The 26,319-nt window shown below is 44.8% G+C and overlaps 1 protein-coding gene across 3 annotated transcripts in view; it reads right to left on the reverse strand.

The window, feature by feature from the left end:
- OSBPL10 (oxysterol binding protein like 10) overlaps window positions 1-26,319 on the reverse strand; it is a 351,945-nt gene that overhangs the window by 14,959 nt on the left and 310,667 nt on the right. For all 3 annotated transcript variants that reach the window (XM_053600064.1, XM_053600063.1, XM_053600065.1), the window contains 2 exons: window positions 25,510-25,659; window positions 7,799-8,279 (listed from right to left, as the gene is read on the reverse strand). In XM_053600064.1, coding sequence (XP_053456039.1) covers window positions 7,799-8,279; window positions 25,510-25,659 — 631 coding nt within the window. The remainder of the gene's footprint in view (window positions 1-7,798; window positions 8,280-25,509; window positions 25,660-26,319) is intronic.

Below are 26,319 nucleotides of genomic sequence, written 5' to 3' on the forward strand. Positions count from 1 at the left end.
CCTCCCATCTACACACTTTAGGGAAGACTATTGTGTTTGTGAGAATTAGACATTGGCCTTGGGATCCTTCTTATCAGAACCCTTGGAGATTGGGCAACTCTGATAACATTTTTTTGTTTCAAGGCCTACTTTGTAGGCTTGAATTGGATTAATGAGAAGTCAGCCCAAAGCAGGTAGAAAATTGCAGCCAATTCCAGACACAGACCAACTATTGGTTCTTCTTGACTAAGAAGTCAGAAGGAAAAATGGAAAAGAGAGAGGCCATGTCAGATATCCCTCTCTCCCCAGGTTTTACTCCCCAGCCCCCTGGTTCCTCAAGTGCCAGCCATATCCTCCTAGACTCTGTAGCCGCTGGGAGAGGCCCCTGGGCCCTGGAGAGAAGGCTGCCAGTCAACTTGCCTTCAAGGCCTCAGAGAAGAGGGTCCTACCTCCCCTGCTCCAGGGCTAACAGACCATAATGGCTCCCAATTTAATGTGGTTTAACTTAGGATTTTTTGACTGTACAATGGCGTGAACGTGATAGACATTCAGTAGAAACTGCACTTCAGATTCTGAATTTTGATCTTTCCTTGGGCAAGCCGCATGTGGTGCAATACTGTACACAATGCCAGGCAGCTCCCAGTAAGACCCTCAATCACCAGGATGAACAAGCAAATACTTCCCATCTGCATACTGCAGGTGTCCGTGCCCACCTGTAGACTAACATGAAATGTCTGAGCACGTGAAGGCAGGTGAGGCTAAACTCTGATGTGGGTAGGTGAGGAGCATTAAATATATTTTTGACTTAAGACACTTTCAGCTTATGATGGGCTTATCAGGACATGACCTCATCACAAACTAAAGAGCATCTGCACTTTCCTTCTAGGTAGCTGACATGTCTCCCCAGCACTTGAACCTCATGCCTGGTGTCTCCTATGTTGACCCTTCCTATCCTTAACTGGATACCATGGGGACCCCCACTCACTCACATGTCTTATCCAGCCAAACCCGCACAGCAGGAGCACGCAGAGCATGAGCTCTCGGGTACCAGGACAAACTTGGTACGGTAGGATCGCACAGCTAAGATTTTCTTTACAACATTTGTACGTGGAGACTATGCCACACAAATGGATGAGATCTTATAAGAGGATCCTTCCAGCCTGGTGATTTTAACTTCTCTGCACATCAGTTTCCTCACCTATGACATGCAGGTGATGGGGTCTGCACCTCACAGGGCTGTGATAAAGATGGACAAGGTGATTCTGAAACTCTAGCAAGCAGCGCTGCGGCCTGACACTCCGCTGGAGCACTGAAGGCTTTATATCCCAGTTACTCCACATCTCTAAAGCAGCTCTCTTGATGGGTGAATTGTTAACCACAGTATTGACACTTGGTGATAGAGAAGAAACCAGAAAGTCTGGCAATGGTTTTCGCATGTGGGGGATGGGAGAGATAGGTGGGAAGAGAGTTTTGAAAGTATAATTCTTTCATGAGAGATAACATCCTTCTCCCATTCTTTTGTAGAAAAATCTCTTCCAAACCAAGGTGACACTTCCCTCAAGTCCCTGAAGTCAGCCCCAGAGCTAAAATGACGTGAAGGCACTGGTGTGACCACGTTTCTTTGGGTCTTTTCTGAAAATCCATAAATATGCTCATTCATTAAATCAGGTATGATTATGCCTTTTCAGTACTAACTCTTTTTCTTCAGGGTTACATAAAAGAAATCCATCCTTCATATGAATAAAAGACTCTATTAAAATTAGACTTACAAATGAGATTACAAATGAAATTTACTTCTTCACGTGGCCTAAGAACTAAGAAAAGCTGAAAAATGCCAAGTAATCAATCCTTCCATGCTGTGGTTAGTCCTTCAGCTGGGAGATTTTCATTTGAAATTCCACAAATTGATTTACTAATAAAGCATTAACGTTTTCAAACTGATACATTTAAACTAATTTCTTTTTTTTTTTTTTTGTAGAGACAGAGTCTCACTTTATGGCCCTCGGTAGAGTGCCGTGGCGTCACACAGCTCACAGCAACCTCCAACTCCTGGGCTTAAGTGATTCTCTTGCCTCAGCCTCCCGAGTAGCTGGGACTACGGGCGCCCGCCACAACGCCCGGCTATTTTTTGGTTGCAGTTTGGCCGGGGCCGGGTTTGAACCCACCACCCTCGGTATATGGGGCCGGCGCCTTACCGACTGAGCCACAGGCGCCACCCTAAACTAATTTCTTACCTGACCTCAATCTGAAGACAAGTAAAATATTCTGCTAGAACTTCTACTCTGAAAAGCCTAGAATCACAGATCACGACTCTGGGGGTGTGTTTGCGGAGACCAGCGGCACGTGCACTAATAAGTCTCACCTCATGTCCTTCCCTCTCAGGAACGAATCGCCTTTCCCTACAGATGCAATTACAAAACTGTGCCATTTACTGGGCATTGATTTGGGTGTTTAAAAGGGGGGTGCAAAGAGCAGCGAAATAGACCATAGCTTCCCACGGTGAGGTTCGGAGGGGTCCGCAGAGCAACCGTTGCCTTCCCAGGATATAAACTTGAAGATGACTGAACGCGGTCTCAGGAGTTTCAGAGCCAGAGATACGGAAATTGGGGCTGGGGGGCAGTCTCTGAGCCACAACCTAAGTGAATTCAGGCATGATGAATTTCATGATGGCATTTTGTTGTAGTCAAATATGCCACAGCCTAAAGGCAATAATTTAAGAGGTAAGTCCATATATTTTAAATTGAAAATTTCAAGAGACCTCCATCTAATATCTCATTTTTTAAATGAAGGGTTGGAAAAGGCATTATTTCAAACCCAATCAACAACTTTACAGAATGTGCAGGGAGTATGTGAGGAAAAGAAAACTCTCCCAGCTCCCACCTGCCCCCACCCCTAAACCCAAGGAGCTCTGAGTACAGGAACCAGAACCTTCTGCTTTGAAGTTTGATGATTCTTGGAAATATTTCGTGTAAAAAATGAGATCACGTGTCAATGGAGGGCGCAATTATTTTATATGAACAACAGGGCCACTGAAAGGACCCAGGCACACCTAAGGCCTTCTGAGAACTAGAGACGGCCCCAGCCGGCCCCTCTGCAGGGGAGTACACCAAGTGGGCGGGCAGGAAGGGCTGTGCCCCAGAGAGGCCTTGCAGAGCCTCCATCCAGAATCTTCTTTCTGAACTGAGCATTCTACTGAGAAGTTCTGAGTCAAAGTTTCAAGCAGGTAGGAAAAGTGAGAGCAGCAAATTCTAATTCTGCTTCAGACATGGCTACATTTGAATATCTCAGGAGAGGATGTTAACTGGCTCGTCACCCACCGCATTAGGCCACCCTCAGCTGTACATTCCTGCTGCCTGCTGGCACCCAGGAAGCCAAGACCCTAAGACATCACAGGTCAACAAACGCCAATGGTAAGAAACAGTGAAGATGAGGTGGCGCCTGTGGTTCAGTGAGTAGGGCACCAGCCCCATATACCAAGGGTGGTGGGTTCAAACCCGGCCCCAATCAAACTAAGAGAAGCAGAGAGAAGAGAAGATGAGCTGCCCAGGGAGGGGAGGATATTAGTGATAAAAGCACACAGGTGACATGGCACACCCACCTCGCCAGCACCCACTGCAGGTCGTCAGGAAGAGAGGGAAGTAGTTGAAGGCTCCCCAGGGATTTGGTTTCTCTGACTGAGGAATTCTCTAAATCACTAAAAATGGATTTGCAAATCTTTACCTTTATAAGAGATTTCCAGATATTCACCTAAGGGCAAGAATCCCTGCTTAGGGCCCCAGACTAGGAGGCGTCCACCAGGATTGCAATCTAAGCATCTGGTTTTCCCCTGCCTTGGCCAGTGGCAGTAAGCATTTCTGCTGAGTGTGGGTCATCTCCAGAAAAGAAGGTGAATAAACATTTTCTATGTGCCAGAAAATGCATTTAGTTTTAACAAAAGGTATTACATTTGCCAAGCACTTACTCTCACTAACCACAGACTGAAACTGTGTGTGTGTGTGTGTGTGTGTGTGTGTGTGTGTGTGTGTGTGTGTGTGTGTGTGTGTGTGTGTGTGTGTAGGAAGGAGGAAAAGAAATAAGAAACAACCTGTCTCTCTGCTTCTGCCTTCATCCTGGGCCCTCCCCACTCCCATCTTCAGTCTATTCTCTCAGCAGCTGTAGGGCTGGAACTAAGATCAGGTCCACCTTCCAGGGCCCCCAAACTAACAGTAAAAGCCAAAGTCCAGGCCCTCAGCTAGATCCCATGCCCCGGCCTCACCTCTCTGGCCTGTCTCCTCTGCCCCACCTCCCTGCACTCAGCTGCAGCCTCAGCAGCCCCCTCCCCATCCTCAGAACACGCCCGCCATGTGTTCCCACCTCAGGACCTTTGGTCTTACTGTTCCTTTGCCTGGAACACCCCTTCTTGAGCTAACCACAAGCTTTCTCCCTCCCCAGCTTCCCTCAAATTGTTCATTCTGGCTGAGGTCCGCCCTATTGAGACTGCGACCTCTCTGCCCCACGCGGCTCTCCACCAGCCTTGTCTCTAATGCCCATCATCATCTATCACACAACAGACTCCACACACATGTCCTGTCTCTGTCTGCCCTGCCGACTGGAGCATGAGCTCCTGAGAGCAAGTATTTCTCTGTGTGCCGTAGCCTTTGCTGTGTCTGAGTATCTAGGACAGGGCCAAGACTTCACAAATAAATGGATGAAAGGATAAGTGAATGGATAAACCAGTGGGTTTATTTGAGCCACCACTGTTACAGATAAGGAGATAAATGCACGGATAACAGTATCTGTATAAAACCTGCAGGGAATCAGCACGCATAGGGCACCTGAATCTGTGCTAAAGGTGTAAACTGCCTTCTCTACCTTCCCTAGCAAACAAACATATTTCATTTTCAAGGAATTTGTTTTGTGGGAAATTAAGAATGTATAGTAAAGTTAAATGGAATGAGACAAGTCTCCTAAATATCAATTTTTGGCTTTTAAAAAAGGAAAAGATTTTTACCAGTACCCACTGCGTAACATGAGGCAGGCCTTTAGTGACCTGTGACAACACAGAGCCTCAGGAAAGTAAAAGATGAAGATTAATGTCACTTCCACTTCTCACTGCACACCCAAATACACAAATCAATGCAACATAAACCTCTCACATGGGGTCTGCAGCAATATTCTAGCTGCTTCCAACAGAAAGAGCTGCCAGACCTGAGCTCTAGGCTCGGAGAACTGCAGGAGTCCTGGGCCTGGCCGGAGACACCCTTGTGGGGACCCGCCTCGGGGCTTGTTCTGAGGAGAAAGCTGAGTTCTCCTGTGAGGAAATACCCAGCTTTGTTCCTCTAGCCCTGCCCTCTGCAGGTACAAGTCTGTGTTCCTGGCTTCAGAGAAACAGGCCTCCAGGGCCCTGGCTGAGCCTTTGGAGGCCCCACCTTCTGGCCAGCCCATACTGGCCTCCACCTGCTGCCCCCTCTCCTAGTCCTGGGCTGTGAGCTCAGGAGATTCCTAGAGACTTCTCAGATTCTGATTTCTCACACACAGATCAGGACGAACTGATGAGAAACAGCTGCTGACTCGCGGAGACTCCAGCACCTGCCTGCGTCCCCGTCACGGGCTTCCCGGGCAGTGTCGGTGGTGTTGTGGGTTATGTGTGCATCCCCGGGCGAGTTGCCTCCCTTGGGATCCTCATCTGTGGCACAAGGGAGGCGGACCCATCAGAGGTGTGCTGAGCACCCTGAAGCATTCTTGGGGGTGGGCCCTTGAAGGGAAGTCCAGCAGGTAAACAGGTGAAGATGGATGGGGTGGCTTGAGTGGAGTTGGGGGAACAGAAGCCTCACCACTTGCTCCTTCACCCCTCCTGGCCTGAGCCCCTCTAAAGAGCCCTGGGATTCTCTGTGGCACAGCTGGAAACCCAGGAGATGTATATTCCATGTCCTGGAACAGCTCCTCTGTGAGAGGCCACTCCTGACACCCCTCTCCCCTTTCAACAGCAGGAAAATCCAGACCAGTCTGCTGTGTATTAGGATTTTTCTGATTAAAAAAAATGGTTTCACCCTCCAAAAGAGAACCCAAGAGAAGAATGATACTCAGTATTGGTGACGTTTATTTAAAGAGGAGTGTGTTCATCTCTCCCCCAAACATTCAGCTCACCCCCATCTGGATTCTGAAAAAGGACTAAATCTAGGCGGCCTGAGGTTAGCCTGGTGACAGATGAGTCCCTGGCCTCCTTCACAAACTGATAAATCTACCCTTGGTGAACTCCATGGTGGGGAGTTCTTAGCTAGTCCATCCTTCCACCCTTTCAGGACAAAAACTTGGTGACCCCTTTCTCTCACAACTCATAGCCCATCCAGAGGCAAATCGTCTTGGCTCTCTCTACTTCAGAACACGAGCAGACTCTCACTACGTTTCACTTCCTCCACCATTTCCGCCTGGTCCTCCTGCCTAGATTGTTCTTATACCTCCTCACTGGCTTCCTTGCTCCCACTGTTGCCCCCCACCCCCATTTAGGGTGTGTTTTCAACAGGCAGCTGGAGCAATTTTGCTGCACTACAAGTCAGAGCCTAGAACTCCTTGGCTCAAAATCCTCAGTGGTCTCTTGGTTCCCTCAGTGTAAGAGCCAGCATCCCTGCAATGGCCCACGAGGGCTTACGTGATCTGGCTATGGTCACTGCTCAGACCTGACCCCCAGCCCTGTCCACCCTGCTCCAGCCACATGCACTTCCCATCTCCCCTGCTATGTTAGGGACATCCTGCCCCTGGGCCTCTGCTTTGTTCATTCTGCCCGCACACTGTTCCCTGAGTCCACAAGGCTCGGCCCTGCTGCCCACATCGAGTCTTTGCTCAAATGCCCCCTTCTCAGGGAGGGCTGCCCCACTGAGACCTCAACCACACTCTCCCTAGCACTCCCAGGCCTCTTCCCAACTTTATGTGTATTTCTCTACAGCATTTATCATCCTCCAACTTTTCACATAATTGATTTTATTTACTTATTTCATTCCGCAGCAGACAGAAGTACAGCAGAACTTAGGACAGATTTTTATCTGTTTTGTTTACTCGAGTAGCCATAGCTCCTAAGACAATGTCCAGCATTTCATAGGTTCTGAATAAAAGTATGCTAAGTGAATGAAAGGTCTTCTTATCTCACAGTGTTTGAAGGGAATTTCAGAGAGCCACATACTCCCCGAAACTGAAAGCCAAACTTTATGTTAGATTGTCCCCACCCTGTAAAAAGAGTCACAGCCTTAAAGTCTCAGAGATTTGTGACTCAAAAGAGTTGAGGCACCACTAACACAGATGCTTGAATTTAACAAGGATTATTCAGGTTTCTCCAAACAATGAATAAACTTCATTCACAGCTATTTGCCAAAATAGGAACGTGTAATCCACCAGTGGTGTGATTATACTGCGTTCTTGCTTAAGAATTTCTAGCATAGAGTCAAAAGATTTGCCTTGGGAATTTTTATGAGCAGATTTTGAATAGGAAACACTATTACTCTCATTGTCTGTGAGCCAGACGCTGGTGAGAATGAATAAAAATATGTTTTCACAGATTGGGAGCCAATTCTAATATTCATGCAAAGCTGAAAGTAAAAAGTATCTGCAAGGTGTGTGTAGACACAGCATGTGAGATCCCAGCAGGTAGCTGTCGGGCAAATAGCTGTATCCACTGGGAAAAGACCAGGCCTGGTTCCCAAAACACAAATGCACCCTCCTTCCTATCCACCCCCAATTCCAATTCTAAAACAAGTTAAAAGCAAAAAATTCCACACACAAAATGATCAGTCACTCATCGGCCATACAAAGATCACTGTGTAAGAGCCTCCACATGGGCAGGGCTTACCTTCGCCTATCATGGAGACGCCCACGGACATGCCCATAAACTTGCTCTTGGTCCACACGTGAGTGCTGACACACAGTCTTCTCTCCTTGCACTCACAGTAGAAGCAGGAGATGGGAGGGTGGTGGGATACCTGCTCCGCCACAAACCTCAGCTTGTAGCCTTTGGAAGAGTCATCCACTACCAGGCATTCGTGGTCACTGGCAGATGAAGAGGCAGCAGTCCTCTTAGGCCTGACCTTGTCCTTGGGAACTTCCCAGGAACAGTGAAATGTCTCACCAATGATGGGGTTATAAGGCTTCTTGGCCAGAGCCCCCTTGCGACCCTCATGGAAGGCTGTGAGATAATATTCCACAAAGCAAATGACTCTCTCCTCTGGCGTGGCCCCCGCGGTGATGGCCAGCAGCAAGTCTGGGTGGGCCATGAAGTCTGCATACATCTCCAGCAAAGATCGCTTCTCCAGAATAAATGTGGGAAGTACCACCTGCACCGGGGGAGCACAAAGTCAGACAGGGATCCCTGTGATCATGTGAGAAGCTGAAAGGGAAAAGGGAAGGCTGCAACCCCTGTCTAGCAAATCCCTAACAGCTCAAGCCAGGGAATAGTTTCTTTTGATTTGTACACAAATGACAATGCAGGGGAAACAACATCAAACAAATGAGAATTGGCCGTGGAATTGATGACAGCCCAGCTCTGTGGGTAAGACGGCTGGGGTGATTTTCTTCTTTGCTTGTATGGGCTAAAACTGTGGTCTCCATCTCTGTGTCCACTGCCATCACTCTCCTTACATCTGTCCTTTCAGAAAATAGCTTGGAAGGGCTTTTCCATAGTCTTCCTGCCTTCAGCCATGACCAGAAAAGACACTCAGCATATTCTCACAAATATGAACACTGGGGTTGGTTGGTGCCACCAACAAGGGTGTCTGGGGGGAGATCTGTTAGAAAAATGGCGTATAATTTGGAATCATGTAATATAAGAAACTCTTGGAAAAAAAGAAAAATGGCGTATAAACTCCAACATGGTCGAGGCAGCAGAGGACTGTAGAAAGAGCCCTGCCCAGGGATCCAGAAAGCAGGCCAACCAGAAGGCAAATGTCCACGGAGCTGCCCTGGAGACCCCAAGGGGATTCCATCTGTGGAGGCTGGTCAACAAGGCTGGGCCAAAAGAAACCAGCAGAAATTGCAAAGTAGAGTGATGCTTAACCAACAGAATCTTCTGCTAAAGGACTGCTACAGGGGCTCCCCCCCAGGTTTGTCACTGGCCCAATGACTGGAAATAAGTCAAGATCCAGATAACTCTGTCGGTGTTGGCATAGAGACTCATCACTGATCCAAAGTAGATCCAGGCAGTCACTACAGGGCTCCACAATCCCCACTGCTCATCATGCTATGATTAGGTTGCTTAAAATAAAAGGAGGACATTCTGAATCTTGAAAGCAAGTAACTCACGACTATCACTGTTATATGGAAAGAAAATCCTGGGGCGGCACCTGTGGCTCAAGGAGTAGGGCACTGGCCCCATATATCGGAGGTGGTGAGTTCAAACCCAGCCCTGGCCAAAAACTTCAAAAAAAAAAAAGAAAGAAAGAAAGTCCATTTCTCACTCCCCTAGAGTGAATTTAAAATAACTTATTTATTGGTTCTTAATATTTTGCCCACTTAGCTGCAAGACTTTAACCTGGAACATCTCATATTATTTCTCCCAGTGTGGATTCACCTGATTTTGAGCCTGGTGTGCCGGCCACATCTTCTGCTCCTCTTTGACACCCCAACGTGAGGGTAGGAAACTCTGCTGCAGGTTCAAATGAGTTGACCAAGGTCATGTGGCTGGTTTATGTTCTCTCCTTATGTGCATTTCGTCCCTAGTTCCCGTGAGGACATTTGATCACTGACTACAAATACCACAGAGGCTGATGGACCTGTAAACCAGACTCCACTTCAGTGTTTAAGATCCTTCCCTACAAATGACGTGGATACAAGGGAAGGGAGAAGACATCCTGCAATGGTCAGAGTCTGTCCCCTCCAAAACCCATGTTGAATTTGATGCTCAAGATGGTGATGTTGGGAAGTGGGGCCTAGAGGGAGGTCTTTGGGTTACAGGGGCAGATCCATCATAAATAGATGAATGGCCTCCCTCAGGAGTGAGGGAATTCTTATGTTCTCAGGGATGCATTAGTTACCGAAAGAGCAGCTGCTGTAGAAGCAAGTTTGGCTTCCTAGACTCTCCTGCTTCCCCTCTCAGCTCCTGATCTCTGGATTTGCCAGTTTGATTTTCTATTTCTCTACTCCCAGCTGTATGTGGCACCATCTCTTGAACTCCCCAGCATGCAGATTGTGAGCTCAATAAATATCTGTTCTTTATAAACTACCTAGTCTCAGGTATTCTGTTACTGACGTCTATTTCAGTCCGTTTAGTTACAGCTAAAATCAAGACTAGGAAATCACTGTTGGACTGGCTGGACTAAATGGACTGAAATCAACGTCTAGAGAGAAAGAGAAAGGCAGACAGCGCACCAAAGTACAGAGTTTCCAGAGGAAGCCCAAAAAAGCCAGGCCACGAGGAAGGTGAAGTTTGCTAGATACTTTTTAATGCTTTTCTATCATTCATTTGAAAATGATGTCAGAGGAAAATGTACCCGTGCTAAGTAGAAAAGAAGTTCAGTAGAAACTGAACACGTAGCACCATCCAAGTATCATTAAAAGACTCAAAATGTTAACGTGCCGCTCTGGAGGACAGACTGAGTAATTTTTTAAAGTTCTTTCTGAATATTTTCCTGCTTTGTCTTTATAATACACAGGAAGAAAAAAATATTATTTAAAGTAAAACTATCCAAATCAGGTCGGGGCCCATAGGTCAATGGATAGGGCACTGGCCACATACAGTGAGGCAGGCGGTTTCGAACCCAGCCTGGGCCAGCTAAAATCAACAATGACAACTGCACCAAAAAAACAGCCAGGCCTTGTGGCAGGTTCCTGTAGTCCCAGCTACTTGGGAGGCTGAGGCAAGAGAATTGTATAAGCCCAAGAGTTGGAGGTTGCTTGGAGCTGTGACGCCACAGCACTCTACCAAGGATGACATACAGAGACTCTGTATCAAAAAAAAAAAAAAAAAAAAAAACTATCCAAATCAATAGTGATTTCCTAGTCTTTATTTCAGCTATAACTTAACAAAATTGAGAATTTAACATTCTGGCTTGGAATGGCCTTCAGATGCTACCTCTGTTACTCCCCATACCAGAGTCCCTAGGATCTAGCATGAAACTAGACAAATAGATGAATTACCCATGAGAGGTGACACCTTCATTTCTTTTTGACGTGTTGTCAATGATTTCCCCATATTTTGAGCACGGGTTCTCTTTCACCACACCCCTAATTACTCAGTCTGCTTCAGGCCAAGTTTTCAGTTGCTGCTTCTATCAAGGAACATCAGAACATTCAGATACATATCAAGGAACTGCTGGGCTGGCAGCATGTTGAAGGCAGCTTAGGCAAGACCTAACTTATTTCAGGAATGTTTTCTGGGGTAAGGAACCACAGAGCCTGCTGCATCGAAAAGCTCACTAAATGTCTAGGAATGAGTGGATTCAAACCTAGTCTGTCCCACCCAACATCAGATCTCCTGAGATAGCGTGGGGACTAAACAATGGGTTGGGGAGGCCTCCAGGAGCCAGATGGACTACCACTGCCCTGTGTGGGGGTCCCTCCATCTTCTCTTCACCAAAGGGAAAAGAAAAGGCTCTGCTCAGCATCATCTCTGTGTTATTACTGCCCAGATCGTCTACCCTAACTCTTAAATGTGAGGGGAAAGTAAACTGACAAACCCAGACTGAGGAGCATTCTGGGAAAAAAGCAAACAAATCAGTATCACTGCCATGAAAGGAAAAAAAAAAAAGGAGGGAGTATTTTCTAGACTATAGGAGACATGATGATAACCAAGTGTGACATAGTCTGCACTGGATCACGGAGTTTTAAAAAAACAGCTATAAAGCACACATGACTGGGACACTTTGGGAAATTTTCACCATGAGCTATATATGAAACAGTATTGCCTCAGTGTTAAATTTCCCAAGTGTGACAATATAGGAGAACATCCTTGTTCTTAGGACATACTCATTGAAGGGTTAGGGGAGAACTGGCATGATATCTGCAATATGTTCTAAAATAGTCCATCAAAAAATAAACAGATACATATATAGGCATATGTATGTGTGGGGTTACAGAGGGAGGGAGGAGAGATTGAGAGCTGGATAAAGGAAGGGAAGGAGGCAGGGGAAGGAAAGAGGTTGGCAGAGAGAGAAGAAGAGTAGAAACGCAATGCCCAAAATATTAACAATCGGCCAATAACGGTAAAGAATACATGGAAGTCTACTGTACTATTTTTGCAACTTTACTGTAGATTGGAAAATGTCCAAGATGAAAAATTGAAGGAAAAACAAGAAAAGCTCTACTGGGGATACAATGCCTGAGATCATATCAATTTTCAAAGACAACCCTCCTGAAATTACAAACTCAGGGAATATAGGCTCTTAGCCAACATCAAATTCAACCTACTAGGTACGTATTCTATACTTTGAAATTATGTTGTGGCTTTGTTAGAGCTGGAAAAAAAGGTAGATTACCTGGAGGGATGGAGCGAAATGGGTCATGGGGTGGAATTGCTATTTCCTGTCTCATCTCCTGTTGGTGTGTCTCACAGGTGCTTGGGCAGAATACTAGATTAACTTCAAAACCAGGCCTCGCCACTCTGGATAAGATGTCATACTTTGTATTAACATACATTTCTGAGTCTAGTCTGATGTCTTTCTCTCATACAATCTCCCCTCCTTCCCTTTTTTGGTCTGTTTGCAAATAAGTCACTTAATCATCCGTTTCTTGGGCGGGGAACACTGGGGACACAGAGCCAAGAGTAGTGAGCACTAATTGGGCTGTCTGCCTCCGAGAGGGTGAGTGATGGCCCAGCTGTGTAGACTGATGACATCCAGACTTACTGAGGCATCAATAAGGATTGTCTTTTCTCCATTAACATAATTAGGACAATGAACTACTTTGGGGAAGGAAAAAAGAAGAGGATCTGCACTTGGGATTCGGAGAATTAATGACATTTAAAGTTGCATCAATCTCGAAGTAAATTAATCTTCAGGTTGGGTTCTTAGGCTCTTAGAAATTTAGACTAGAGAAAAGTCTAAATGAGAAAAGGCAAAAGACATCCAGAAAGAGTGAAAGTGTCCTCCTCCTAGCAGGAAGCACAGCAGCCGTCTGCAAAGGAAGGCTAGGAGCAGGTATAACTTTCTTCAAAGAATCATCAGTTAATAACCTTGGGAATCATCTCCACGATACTCTATCCTTAGACTGGCAAATGCCTCAGTACAAACAAAGAGAAGCCTAGACCACTCCCAATGTTCATTTATGTAATACTTTAAGAAAACCAGGGGAAGGACACAAAAACCCAACCTTGCAAAATAAAGGATAGTTAACCCACACTGCCAGAGATTAGCCAGCTTTGCCAAACCCTGGGTTTCCTTAACATGCCAGCTCTTTCACGGCCATCTCATGGAACTTGAAACATCAGAAAAGCCATTCATCAAAATTTTTGTTGTGGCCAGGAACAGTGGCTCATGCTTATAATCCTGGCACTTTGGGAGCCTGAGGCGAGTGGACTCCTTGAGCTCAGAAGTTTGAGACCAGCTTGAGTGAGAGCGGAGCTCTACTAAAAATAGAAAAACTAGCTGGGCTTTGTAGCAGGCACCTGTTGTCCAAGCTACTCAGGAGGCTGAGGCAAGAGGATTGCCTGAGGCCAAGAGTTTGAGGTTGTTGTGAGCTATGATGATACCACAGCACTCTACACAAGGTAATGTAGACTATCTCAAAGAAAAAAAAATTTTTTGTTAGATGGAAAGAGTTTGAAATAAAATTTTACTTTTTCCACAAAGATATTCACTGCATAATGACACATCAGCTGAAATTAATCTCTGTTGACTCAGCACTCGTAGTGGTGACGTCGCCATCCACATACACCGAGGATGGCAAGTTCAAACCCGACCCAAGCCAGCTAAACAACTGCAACCAAAAAATAGCTGGGTGTTGGGGTGGGCACCTATAGTCCCAGCTACTTTGGAGGCGCTATTGTGCTTATGCACCTTCTTATAAGGGGGGAATTTTTATGAAAAGCATCAGAAAGCCCAAGGTTTACCCTGGAAATAAACCACACAAAGCAGAAAGGTGGATGTTTGGGTCTTGGGTGGGCCATGTATTGCTTCCTCTTCACTTTCTGATCCCTTCTATCTCTACTCCACAAATCTCCTTTGTTTGTTTGCTTGCTTCTTTGCTTGTTTGTTTTGAGATAGAGTCTTGCTCTGTTGCCCAGGCTAGAGTGCAGTGGCATCGTCATTGCCCACTGCAACCTCGAACTCCTGGACTCCAGTGATCTTTCCGCCTTAGCTTCCTGAGTAGGTGGGACCATAGATGCCCCATACAATGTCCAGCTAATTTTTTCTATTTTTGTAGCCATGGAGTCTTGCTCTTGCTCAGGCTGGCCTTGAACTCTTGACCTCACATGCCTCGCATCCCAAAGTGCTAGGATTATGGAGCTATGTCACGAGACCAGAACTTTTTTTCTTTCTTTAAGAGACAGGGTGTCCCTCTGTCACACAAGTTGGCTCATAGCTCAGTGCAGCCTTGAACTCCTGGGCCCAAAAAATCCTCCCATTCAGCCTCCTAAGTATGTAGGACTACAGATGCATGCCACCATGCCTGGCTAACGTGTAAAATTTTTTTGTAGACACAGGGTCTCACTATGTCCCAGTCTGGTCTCGAACCCTGGCCTCGGGGGGCAGAGACAAGATGGCTGACTGACGCCAGCTTTCCACAGAGGCTCCAGTCCAGAAGAAGAGTTAAAGGACAGAAATTTAGCAAGTAACCTGGTGGATTAGAGCTGCATCAAGAGAGAAGGTTGAAGAACGCACATCAACCCTGCTGAGGCGAGCTGCAACCCCAAGGATACAAATAAAAGGTACAAAATCCATCACCAAGCGGACGGGAGTCCCCTCACCCATGAGAACGGCTCAGAGTGCCCCACAAACAAACGAGCAGAGTTCAAAGGTCCTCCCACTACACTCCATGGGAGAGACCCTCTAAAAACTGGACCTACCTCCCCTACTAGGGTGCCACGGTGTTCTCCTGCCAGGCATACAACTGTATAAAACTGTATATATTCTCTACCTGCAATTCTGAGCTCCCAGCACTCTCCTCCACTCTCACTCTGATGTCTGGAGGCCTGTCTCCCAGGAGTCCAGGTTCCTGGGTAATTTCTCAAGGGGTGTGAACAGGGCCTAGACTGCAGCTGGACAGTGCTGATTCTGCGGCACTGGAGAGAGGAGAGGACGGTTGGCTGAGAGGGAATCACACCGGTTCCAGGGTGCAGAGCAGTAGCCATTTTCGGCAACAATAGGGCTCACTCCCAGATATTCCGAACCCACACCCCTGTCTCCCTGGGTAACCAGAGGAGGCCGGACATCTTCTCAGGTGGCAACCACTGCAGAACAGATCTGGGACTGAAATGCAGGCCCCATGAGTAAAGGGTTTACCTGAGGTGGTACCAGCCTGGGTGGAGCATGGGGACTAGAAAACGCACGCGCAGAGCCAGGAAATTCCCAGGGAAGGGCTGATCCAGAGGACTGCTTTACTGAGCCTAAGACGCACCCAGCCCTCAGGGGATCGTCAGCCTATAGACAAAGGAAGGCAGGAGGCTAGAACTGACAGCTAACCGAATACAAACCTGCAGGAGCAAAGACAGGGCCTGAGGCACTGGCTCTGTGAACTCAAAACAGCTTCTCTTCTGCAGGGTAATTTAGTAGGGACAGAAAAAAATTCCCGCAAAGATATTCTGTTCTGTTCTGTCAGTAACATCAATCACAGGTCGGACTGCAACTGAGTGAACACCGCCCAGCCTCCATCAAGCACCCGAGGTTGATACTACACTTGATCTTAGCCAAAAGGCCGAGAAGCGATGAGCACTCGAGGTTGAAAGGCCTCACCTCCTCCTGCTGGACAGAGGCAGAGCGCAGCGGCCTGGCTGAGAAGATATAGATTTCCTTGTGATTCAGGCAGGTATAAACCCCTAGAGTATCTGTTCACTAGAGGCAACTGGGTCACAGCCCTGCGGGACTATCAGTGACTGGGTGTGACAGAAGTGCAATGTGGGGAAGGCAGCATCAACCTTCCCAGACTAATCTATTTGCTGGGTGGGTCCTCCTGACTTCACGGAGCACAGGACCAAGTCATATCTCAGTTGTCACCAGACCCATGCGATCCAGTTGCCACAGACCTTTTAAACTCTCCCACCTGAGACAGGTGCTTACCGAGACAATTAATCTGGGCCCTTGAACTGAGCCTATCGCCCGAGGACTATTCATTTGGTGCCCTGGGTGTGTGGTTGTAGGGAGGTTTAATTTTCTTTTTCCAATTCTTGCCTGTGGGGGACGGGGTGACTTAATTGCTGGTATTTCTCCACAGATGAGACTTCAACCCAGAATAACTGTTTCACTAGGGTCGAACACAGACCAGCTGAAAATAAGACAGAACCACTTAGCCCAACCACACGAAACAGGTCCCCAGTTTCTCAGGCCATAGCACTGCATGGGTCCTTGACAAAGCTCCAGGGAAAAAAAATCAAACGGTGTAAGATAATCATGGGGTGGAATCAGCAGAAAAACTCTGGCAACATGAATAACCAGAATAGATCAAACCCCCACAAAAAAAGATATGGCAGATGTAAATGAAGATCCCATTCATAAACAGCTGGCCGAGATGTCAGAAATCGAATTCAGAATTTGGATTGCAAATAAGATTAATAGAATGGAGGAAAATTTGGAATTAGAAATTTGAGGAGCAATTCAAAAGTCAGAATTAGAAATTCAAGGAAAAATTCAAAAGTTGTCTCAAGGATTTAATAAATTTCAAGATAAAACCACCAAAGATTGTGATGCACTGAAGCAAGAATTTGCAGCCCTCAAAGATCTGAAAAATACAGTAGAATCCCTCAGTAACAAAGTGGAGCAAGCAGAAGAAAAGATTTCTGACATTGAAGACAAAGCCTTTGAACGCTCCCAAACTCTCAAAGAGGAAGAGAAATGGAGAGCAAAAATGGATCATTCTCCCAGAGAGCTCTGTGATAATTCGAAGAAGGCTAATATCCACCTCATTGGAATCCCTGAAAATAATGGAGTGGCCTCGCAAGGCACAGAGGCCTTTCTCCATGAAATTATGAAAGAGAATTTTCCAGACATGCCAACTGATTCTGAAATTCAGATAGCAGACAGTTTCAGAACCCCAGCAAGACTCAATCCAAATAAGACATCCCCCAGGCATATCATAATTAACTTCACTAAAGTTAACATGAAGGAGAAAATTCTGAAAGCTGACAGATGTAAGAAATCCATTGCCTACAAAGGGAAAAATATTAGAATGACTGCAGATCTCTCTGCTGAAACTTTTCAAGCCAGAAGAGATTGGTCACCGACTTTTTAATCTCCTAAAGCAAAATAACTTTCAACCCCAGATCCTGTATTCAGCTAAAAAGAGTTTCATTTATGATAAAGAAATTAAATACTTTAATGACATTCACATGTTGAAGAAATTTGCCATAACCAAACCAGCTTTTCAGGATATTCTCAGACCTATTCTCCATAATGACCTGCCCAATCCTCTACCACAAAAGTAAACTCACTCAGAAATTTTTGATCAAACTCCAACTTCCACAGTGGCGAAAGAATTAAAAATGTCCACTGGACTTTCGAAAAACTCGATACCCAAAATTTTACCAGACTTATCGATATTCTGCATTAATGTGAACAGCTTAAACGGTGCTCTAAAGAGGCACAGCTTAGCTGACTGGATACAAAAACTCAGGCCAGATATTTGCTGCATACAAGAGTCACATCTTACCTTAAAAGATAAATACAGACTCAGGGTGAAAGGATGGTCGTCCATATTTCAGGCAAATGGTAATCAGAAAAAAGCAGGTGTTGCAATTCTATTTGCAGATACAATAGGCTTTAAACCAGGCGTCCTCAAACTTTTTAAACAAGGGGTCAATTCACTGTCCCTCAGACCGTTGGAGGGTCGGACTATAGTTTAAAAAAAAAAAAACTATTAACAAATTCCTATGTACACTGCACATATCTTATTTTGAAGTAAAAAACAAAATGGGAACAAATACAATTCACACCGCCTCATGTGGCCTGCGGGCTGCAGTTTGAGGACGCCTGCTTTAAACCAACAAAAGTAAGGAAGGATAAGAATGGTCACTTCATAGTTGTTAAGGATAATACTCAATATGATGAGATTTCAATTATTAATATTTATGCACCCAACCAGAATGAGCCTCAATTTATAAGAGAAACTCTAACAGACATGAGCAACTTGATTTCCTCCAGCTCCATAGTAGTCAAAGATTTCAACACTACTTTGGCAGTGTTGGATCGATCCTCCAATAAGAAGCTGAGCAAAGAACTTTTAGATTTAAACCCAACCATCCAACATTTGGATTAAGCAGACATCTACAGAACATTTCATCCCAACAAAACTGAATACACATACTTCTCATCAGCCCACGGAACATACTCCAAAATTGATCACATCTTAGGTCACAAGTCTAACATCAGTAAATTTAAAGGAATAGAAATTATTCCTTTCATCTTCGCGGACCACCATGGAATAAAAGTTGAACTCAGTAACAACAGGAATCTGCATACTCATACAAAAACATGGAATTTAAATAACCTTATACTGAATGATAGCTGGGTCAGAGTTGAGATTAAGAAGGAAACTGACAAATTTTTGGAAGAAAATGACAATGAAGATACAAATTAACAGAACCTCTGGATACAACAAAGGCAGTCCTAAGAGGGAAATTTATAGCACTGCAAGCCTTCCTCAAGAGAACAGAAAGAGAGGAAGTTAACAACTTAATGGGACATCTCAAGCCACTGAAAAAGGAAGAACATTCCAACCACAAACCCAGTAGAAGAAAAAAAAAATAACCAAAATTAGAACAGAATTAAATGAAATTGAAAACAAAAGAATTATACAATAGATCAATAAATCAAAAAGTTGGGTTTTTTGAAAAAGTCAATAAAATAGACAAACTTTTAGCTAACCCAACCAAGAAAAAAAGAGTAAAATCTGTAATCTCATCAATCAGAAACGACAAAACGAAATAACAACAGACTCCTCAGAAATTCAAAAAAATCCTTAATGAATATTACAAGAAACTTTATTCTCAGAAATATGAAAATCTAAAGGAAATTGACCAATACTTGGAAGCACGTCACCTTCTAAGACTTAGCCAGAATCAAGTGGAAATGTTGAACAGGCCAATATCAAGTTCTGAAATAGCATCAACCATACAAAATCTCCATAAAAAGAAAAGCCTGGGACCAGATGGCTTCACATCAGAATTCTACCAAACCTTTAAAGAGAAAGTAGTACCTATATTACTCAACCTGTTCCAAAATGTAGAAAAAGATGGAAGACTACCCAACACGTTCTATGAAGCAAACATCACCCTCATCCCCAAACCAGGAAAAGACCCAACAAGAAAAGAAAATTATAGACCAATATCACTAATGAATATAGATGCAAAAATATTCAACAAGATCCTAACAAACAGAATCCAGCAACACATCAAACAAATTATACATCATGACCAATTCGGTTTTATCCCAGGGTCTCAAGGCTGGTTCAATATACGTAAATCTATAAGCATAATTCAGCACATAAACACATTAAAAACAAAGACCATATGATTATCTTAATTGATGCAGAAAAAGCTTTTGATTATCCAGCATCCCTTCATGATCAGAACACTTAAGAAAATTGGTATACAAGGGACATTTCTTAAACTGATAGAGGCCATCTATAGCAAACCCACAGCCAATATCATATTGACTAGAGTTAAATTGAAATCATTTCCACTCAGATCCGGAACCAGACAAGGCTGCCCATTGTCTCCACCACTCTTTAACATTGTAATGAAAGTTTTAGTTATTGCAATTAGGGAAGAAAAGGTGATCAAGGGTATCCATATAGGGTCAGAAGAGATCAAACTTTCGCTCTTCGCAGAAGATATGATTGTACATCTGGAAAACACCAGGGATTCTACTCCAAAACTCTTAGAAGTGATCAAGGAATAAATACAGCAGCGTCTCAGGTTACAAAATCAACATTCATAAATTGGTAGCCTTTATATATACCAACAATAGTCAAGTTGAAAAAACACTTAAGGACTCTATTCCATTCACAGTAGTGCCAAAGAAGATGAAATATTTGGGAGTTTATCTAACAAAGGATGTGAAAGATCTCTATAAAGAGAACTATGAAACTCTAAGAAAAGAAATAGCTGAAAATGTTAACAAATGGAAAAACATACCATGCTCATGGCTGGGAAGAATCAACATTGTTAAAATGTCCATACTACCCAAAGCAATATACTATTTTAATGCAATCCCTATTAAAACTCCATTGTCATACTTTAAAGATCTTGAAAAAATAATACTTTGTTTTATATGGAATCAGAAAAAACCTTGAATAACCAAAACATTACTCAGAAATAAAAACAAAGCAGGAGGAATCACACTACCAGACCTCAGACTATACTATAAATCGATAGTGATCAAAACAGCATGGTACTGGCACAGAAACAGAGAAGTAGATGTCTGGAACAGAATAGAGAACCAAGAGATGGATCCAGCTACTTACCATTATTTGATCTTTGACAAGCCAATTAAAAACATTCAGTGGGGAAAAGATTCCCTATTTAACAAATGGTGCTGGGTGAACTGGCTGGCAACCTGTAGAATACTGAAAATGGACCCACACTTTTCACCATTAACTAAGATAGACTCTCACTGGATAAAAGATTTAAACTTAAGACATAAAACTATAAAAATACTAGAAGAGAGTACAGGGAAAACCCTTGAAGAAATCGGTCTGCGTGAGTATTTTATGAGGAGGACCCCCTGGGCAATTGAAGCAGCTTCAAAAATACACTACTGGGACCTGATCAAACTAAAAAGCTTCTGCACAGCCAAGAACACAGTAAGTAAAGCAAGCAAACAGCCCTCAGAATGGGAGAAGATATTTGCAGGTTATGTCTCCGACAAATGTTTAATAACCAGAATCCACAGAGATCAAACGTATAAGCAAGAAAAGAACAAGTGATCCCATCACAGGCTGGGCAAGGGACTTGAAGAGAAACTTCTCTGAAGAAGACAGGCACACAGCCTAAAGACATTTGAAAAAATGCTCATCATCCTTAATCATCAGAGATGCAAATCAAAACTATTTTGAGATATCATCTAACTCCAGTAAGCTTGGGCCATATCACAAAATCCCAAGACCAGAGATGTTGGCGTCAATGTGGAGAAAAGGGAACATTTCTACACTGCTGGTGGGAACGCAAATCAATACATTCCTTTTGGAAAGATGTTTGGAGAACACTTAGAGATCTAAAAATAGACCTGCCATTCAATCCTATAATTCCTCTACTTGGTATATACCCAGAAGACCAAAAATCACAACATAACAAAGATATTTGTACCTGAATGTTTATTGTAGCCCAATTCATTATTGCTAAGTCATGGAAAAAGCCCATCGATCCACGAATGGATTAATAAATTGTGGTATATGTATACCTTGGAATATTATGCAGCCTTAAAGAAAGATGGAGACTTTACCTCTTTCATGTTTACATGGATGGAGCTGGAACATATTCTTCTTAGTAAAGTATCTCAAAAATGGAAGAAAAAGTATCCAATGTACTCAGCCCTACTATGAAACTAATTTATGGCTTTCACATGAAAGCTATAACCCAGTTATAACCTAAGAATAGGGGGACAGGGGGAAGAGGGAGGGGAGGGAGGGGAGACGATGGGCAAAGGGAGGGTGATAGGTGGGATTACACCTGCGGTGCATCTTATAAGGGTACATGTGAAACTTAGTCAATGTAGAATATAAATTTTAACACAATAACTAAGAAAATGCCAGGAAGGCTATGTTAACCAGTGTGATGAAAATGTGTCAAACGGTCTATAAAACCGGTGTATGGTGCCCCATGATCGCATTAATGTACACAGCTATGATTTAATAATAAAAAAATTAATTAATTAATTAATTAAAAAAACCCTGGCCTCAAGCAACATTCCCACTTTGGCTTCCTAAAGTGCTAGGATTATTGGTATGAGCCACTGCACCTGGCCAATGGGCCCTTCTTTCTAGAGTCTTGGACTCATAATAGTTACTTCAGCATCTCCTGAGCACCACATCATGTGGTACGAACCCTCCAAGGCTTCCCATGGTACTCAGGAACAAGTTTGCCTCCCACAGGTGCTGCAGGATCTGCCCCACTTCTCTGTGACCCTTCTGCTGACTGTGCTCCCTCCATCCTCTCTTCTTTTCTAGGCTATGTTCAATCTGTAGGCTATGTGCAGATACAGCAGGTCACCCCGTGGAAGTATCATCAGTAACTTGGGGTTATGGAACCACAGCTGAGGAACGGGGGTATGTCTGGAGGCAGGACCAGCTACATGCTTTGTGGGGTCCAGCAGAAAATGCAAATGCAAGTCATCTTCTTTAAAAATTATACAGAATTTCAGGTGGCGCCTGTGGCTCAGTCGGTAAGGCACCGGCCCCATATACCGAGGGTGGCGGGTTCAAACCCGGCCCCGGCCAAACTGCAACAAAAAAATAGCCGGGCGTTGTGGCGGGCGCCTGTAGTCCCAGCTACTCGGGAGGCTGAGGCAAGAGAATCGCTTAAGCCCGGGAGTTGGAGGTTGCTGTGAGCTGTGTGAGGCCACGGCACTCTACCGAGGGCCATAAAGTGAGACTCTGTCTCTACCAAAAAAAAAAAAAAAAAATTATACAGAATTTCAAGACTAGCAGCAGTAGAGCATTAAACCAGACTGGGCGCTTCTAAGCATGCAGTACTCAGTGATCCACCCCACAGGCCAAATGCCTGTGAGCGTGATCCTGTCTGGGGACCACAGTTAACCAAGGCATGAGCCAGCATGGCACTGCATGCCCAGTCGGGCTGGTAACCACAGGTGATGTGTCGACACTGGACATGTCCTCAAAGACAGAGAGGTGTTCCTGTTTTATGGAGAGAGACCAGAGCTTCAGCCTTGAGTTGAGGAATGTTCTAGCTCCAGGGCGCCTGTTTATCAGACACTCCATTCTGGCTCTGTTCTCCCATTGCCAATTTAGTACAAGCTTAAGTTAACGATAAGGCCAAGAGCCAAGAGAAGAAAAGCAGACATGAGGAAAGAAAAGTTAATCAACAAAAGCCAAGAAACCTCTCGAGATGATAAAAGGAGACATCTCCTTTTCCTCTCACACATATTGTAGCTTGTCCAATTTTCCCTTGGTTTTGAGTGACAGCCTCTTCCTATGTTAAGAAACTACAGACTGCAAAAGATTTTCTTCAGGTACCCCAGTGAGTATTGGATCAATGCTGTGCTTGCTCTTTTGTTAACCAGCCATGACTCTGGAAAGGCAAAGCAATCAAATCCTAATAAAATAATAAGAAATTCAAAATGCATAAGTCTAATGATTTCTTTCCTTTAAAACAAGAGAGCCATAGTGTAAAGTCTCTCAGATACTTGACAGGCCACCAAGCAGCCCCCTCAGGACTGCACTGTTTCTCCGTCTGGCCTCAGCAACTTCAACTTCTCTGACAGTCTCTCTCCACCATCGCCCATAGTTCTAGGGCCAAGTTCTGCATTTTTACATAAAGTTGGAGAACGTGTTTTACATTGTGACCCACTACACGGGTATCCAGAGAATGAAAACCCACAAAAGTTTCATGCACAGTGTACCCTGATATTTTTCTACTATATTTTATGTCATTTTTCAGCTGTCGTAGCCTGGCCCCATGACATGGATTTTACAATCCACTCACGGGTCATGACCCAGGTTGGAAACATTGTGATTCTGGATCCTACACATTATTGTCCACACTCCTTCAAACTTTACCTCTGACTGTCTACCAATCCACAAGAATAAAAATAGGCCGCTTTTCAAAAGTCAAGCATTTAAATTATTCTTCTAGCAGAAAAGTGCTGAGAGTTGTACAGCTGGAGGATTGAAGTCCAAGGCAGGTGGCAGGATGAAGAACAGGTCTGCAGAGCTAGGACTGCCGGGCCGGGAGCAGCTGAGCAGATGCAGAGGATAGAAAGGGAGGGGACTGCGTACCCAGGTCTGGCGCCCTCAGTATGGGCCCTCTGTCTACAGTGGTGCAGGTGACCAGTGTACTCCATACACACCCACCCGAGAGAAAAACACAGGCAAATAAGGTAACCTAATCATTTGTATCTGCATATTAATCTGAAATTTAAAAAATTAAAAATAAATGAAGTGCTGCAGTCTCCCAGAATATCAGAGATACTCACATTCAATCCCATAAAAACATTTCAAAGAAAAGGGTTTTCTGTCATCTTTGAGGCTCCTGTCTCTCTCCGGCCTCCTAAAAATGGTCAGGCGCCACATTCTGTCATCTTCCTCCTCAAAGACTCTGTCTCACCCAGGCCCTTCCCTCTCTATTCTCTGGACTCCTGCCCAGTCTGAGGGAAAATCTTGGAATCCAGACACTTTGCTGCTGCAGCCAAACAAAGAGCCGTGTCCCCAGGCTGTGCCTTCAGTGGCTCTATTTCAAGAACACCCGCATGTTCTGGCTGGCCTTCAGAATCTAGCACATCCCTCGCCCCCACCCCAGCACGCCCTCCCCACAGACCAAGTCTGTCTCTCTGCCCGACAGCTACCTCCCTGCACGTCACACGGCACACCACACAACATAGTGCAGGGTAAGATGGGGACACATCTAAAAGCCCAGCACCCAGCTCTGTCCTCTGCACGTTGCCCTGCTGGGGGCGTCCCTGGAATAACTGGCTGGAGGTGGCAGGCTCTTCCTACCAGCTGACAGTGCCCCACCCATGACACCACACAACCTTTCAGCTACATACAAAATTGCTTCTCCTGAACAATTGAGGTGTTCAGGAGAACACCTGACTTGAGGTGAGGGAAGATGTGTGTGGGACCCCTACACAACATCAGAGGTTAGGACAGGACACAGGGTTCTCTTGAAGTGTCCTGCCTGCATTCAGCACCAGGAACGGTGAGAAGCACGGCTACACCTAGCAGGTTCATTTCTTTGCATGTGGGCGAGCAGATCACAATCCCCTATGAGGTCCTAGGGGCCCAGCTTTACAGCTAAGAACAGCAGCAGCAGGTCATGGGTGTGCACAGGGCCTCTGTCCTGGCTCCCCTATTTTCACCCCCACTGTGTTCTCTCTGTGGCCACTGTGCCATCCCCATCTCTGTAGACCACCTTTAATCTTCTGGAGAACACAGCAGGAAACAAACAAATAATATCTTGAGTTTTCTTTAACCTCGCTTATGCTTTTTCTAAGGTTCTCCAGCCTTGCAGAGCAGCAGCTCCTCCAGAGAATCAAATGCAAGGCCACCCAGCTCTGAAGATGAGCATTTATGTACAAATGGTTTTTAAATTACACCTGGACTATCCATACTTGAAAGCTAGTCTGGCCTTTCCCCCACTCTACTTTCCCAACCCCATCACAATGAGAAGAACGTGCCTACTGGAGGCTTTGAAGATGGTGACAGGACCCAAACATCTGGCCACAAATCCAGGGGAATGTGTCAACTTACCTTGGTCAAATCCATTCCGAGCTTGAGCTGTGAGATGAGGTGAAGAATTATACTGCGCTGATCCTCCATGACGCCCAATTCTGTCTCTTCCTTATCTTCATTGTCACTTTTCTCATCTTCAGACAAAACCAATTCAGGGCCTGAGTTTGGCTAAAATGAAATCATTGATAAAAATCACCAGCTGGCCCAGCAGAAGCCAGAATGACAGCATATGAACTCATATGTGTTACAACAGCAGGAGCCATACCCATCCTGTCCCTGAAAGACTTTCTCTGCAGACCCCCACCGGGCACAGGAAACCATCTAGGGTGTAGGCACCGTGCTCCGGCCACTGTGCGTCCTTCCTCTCTCCCCATCTTCTTCCATTTTGACCCTCCAGGCTTCCTGCTCTTTAAGAAACTAACTAGAGTGTAAGGTTATGAGCCCCCTGAATTTTGTCTATTACCAAACAACTCCTATTAACTTGCTCAGGACACTTTATGTCTAATATGAACTTTCCTGTTTCTAAATAAAAGTTGGATTATCGTGGCGGGCGCCTGTAGTCCCAGCTGCTCGGGAGGCTGAGGCAAGAGAATCGCGTAAGCCCAAGAGTTAGAGGTTGCTGTGAGCCGTGTGACGCCACGGCACTCTACCCGAGGGCGGTACAGTGAGACTCTGTCTCTACAAAAAAAAAAAAAGTTGGATTATCCTGGGACTGACGAAAATTACCTTATTTATGAAATAAATATAAATATTATAAAATGTGCTCTGAGTCTATTTCTAGTCAAGTCAATTAGGATCGTGATGGCAAGGGTAAGAAAAGTCTGAGAA

This window comes from Nycticebus coucang, chromosome 8 (assembly GCF_027406575.1).
Source record: "Nycticebus coucang isolate mNycCou1 chromosome 8, mNycCou1.pri, whole genome shotgun sequence".
NCBI classification, from domain to species: domain Eukaryota; kingdom Metazoa; phylum Chordata; class Mammalia; order Primates; family Lorisidae; genus Nycticebus; species Nycticebus coucang.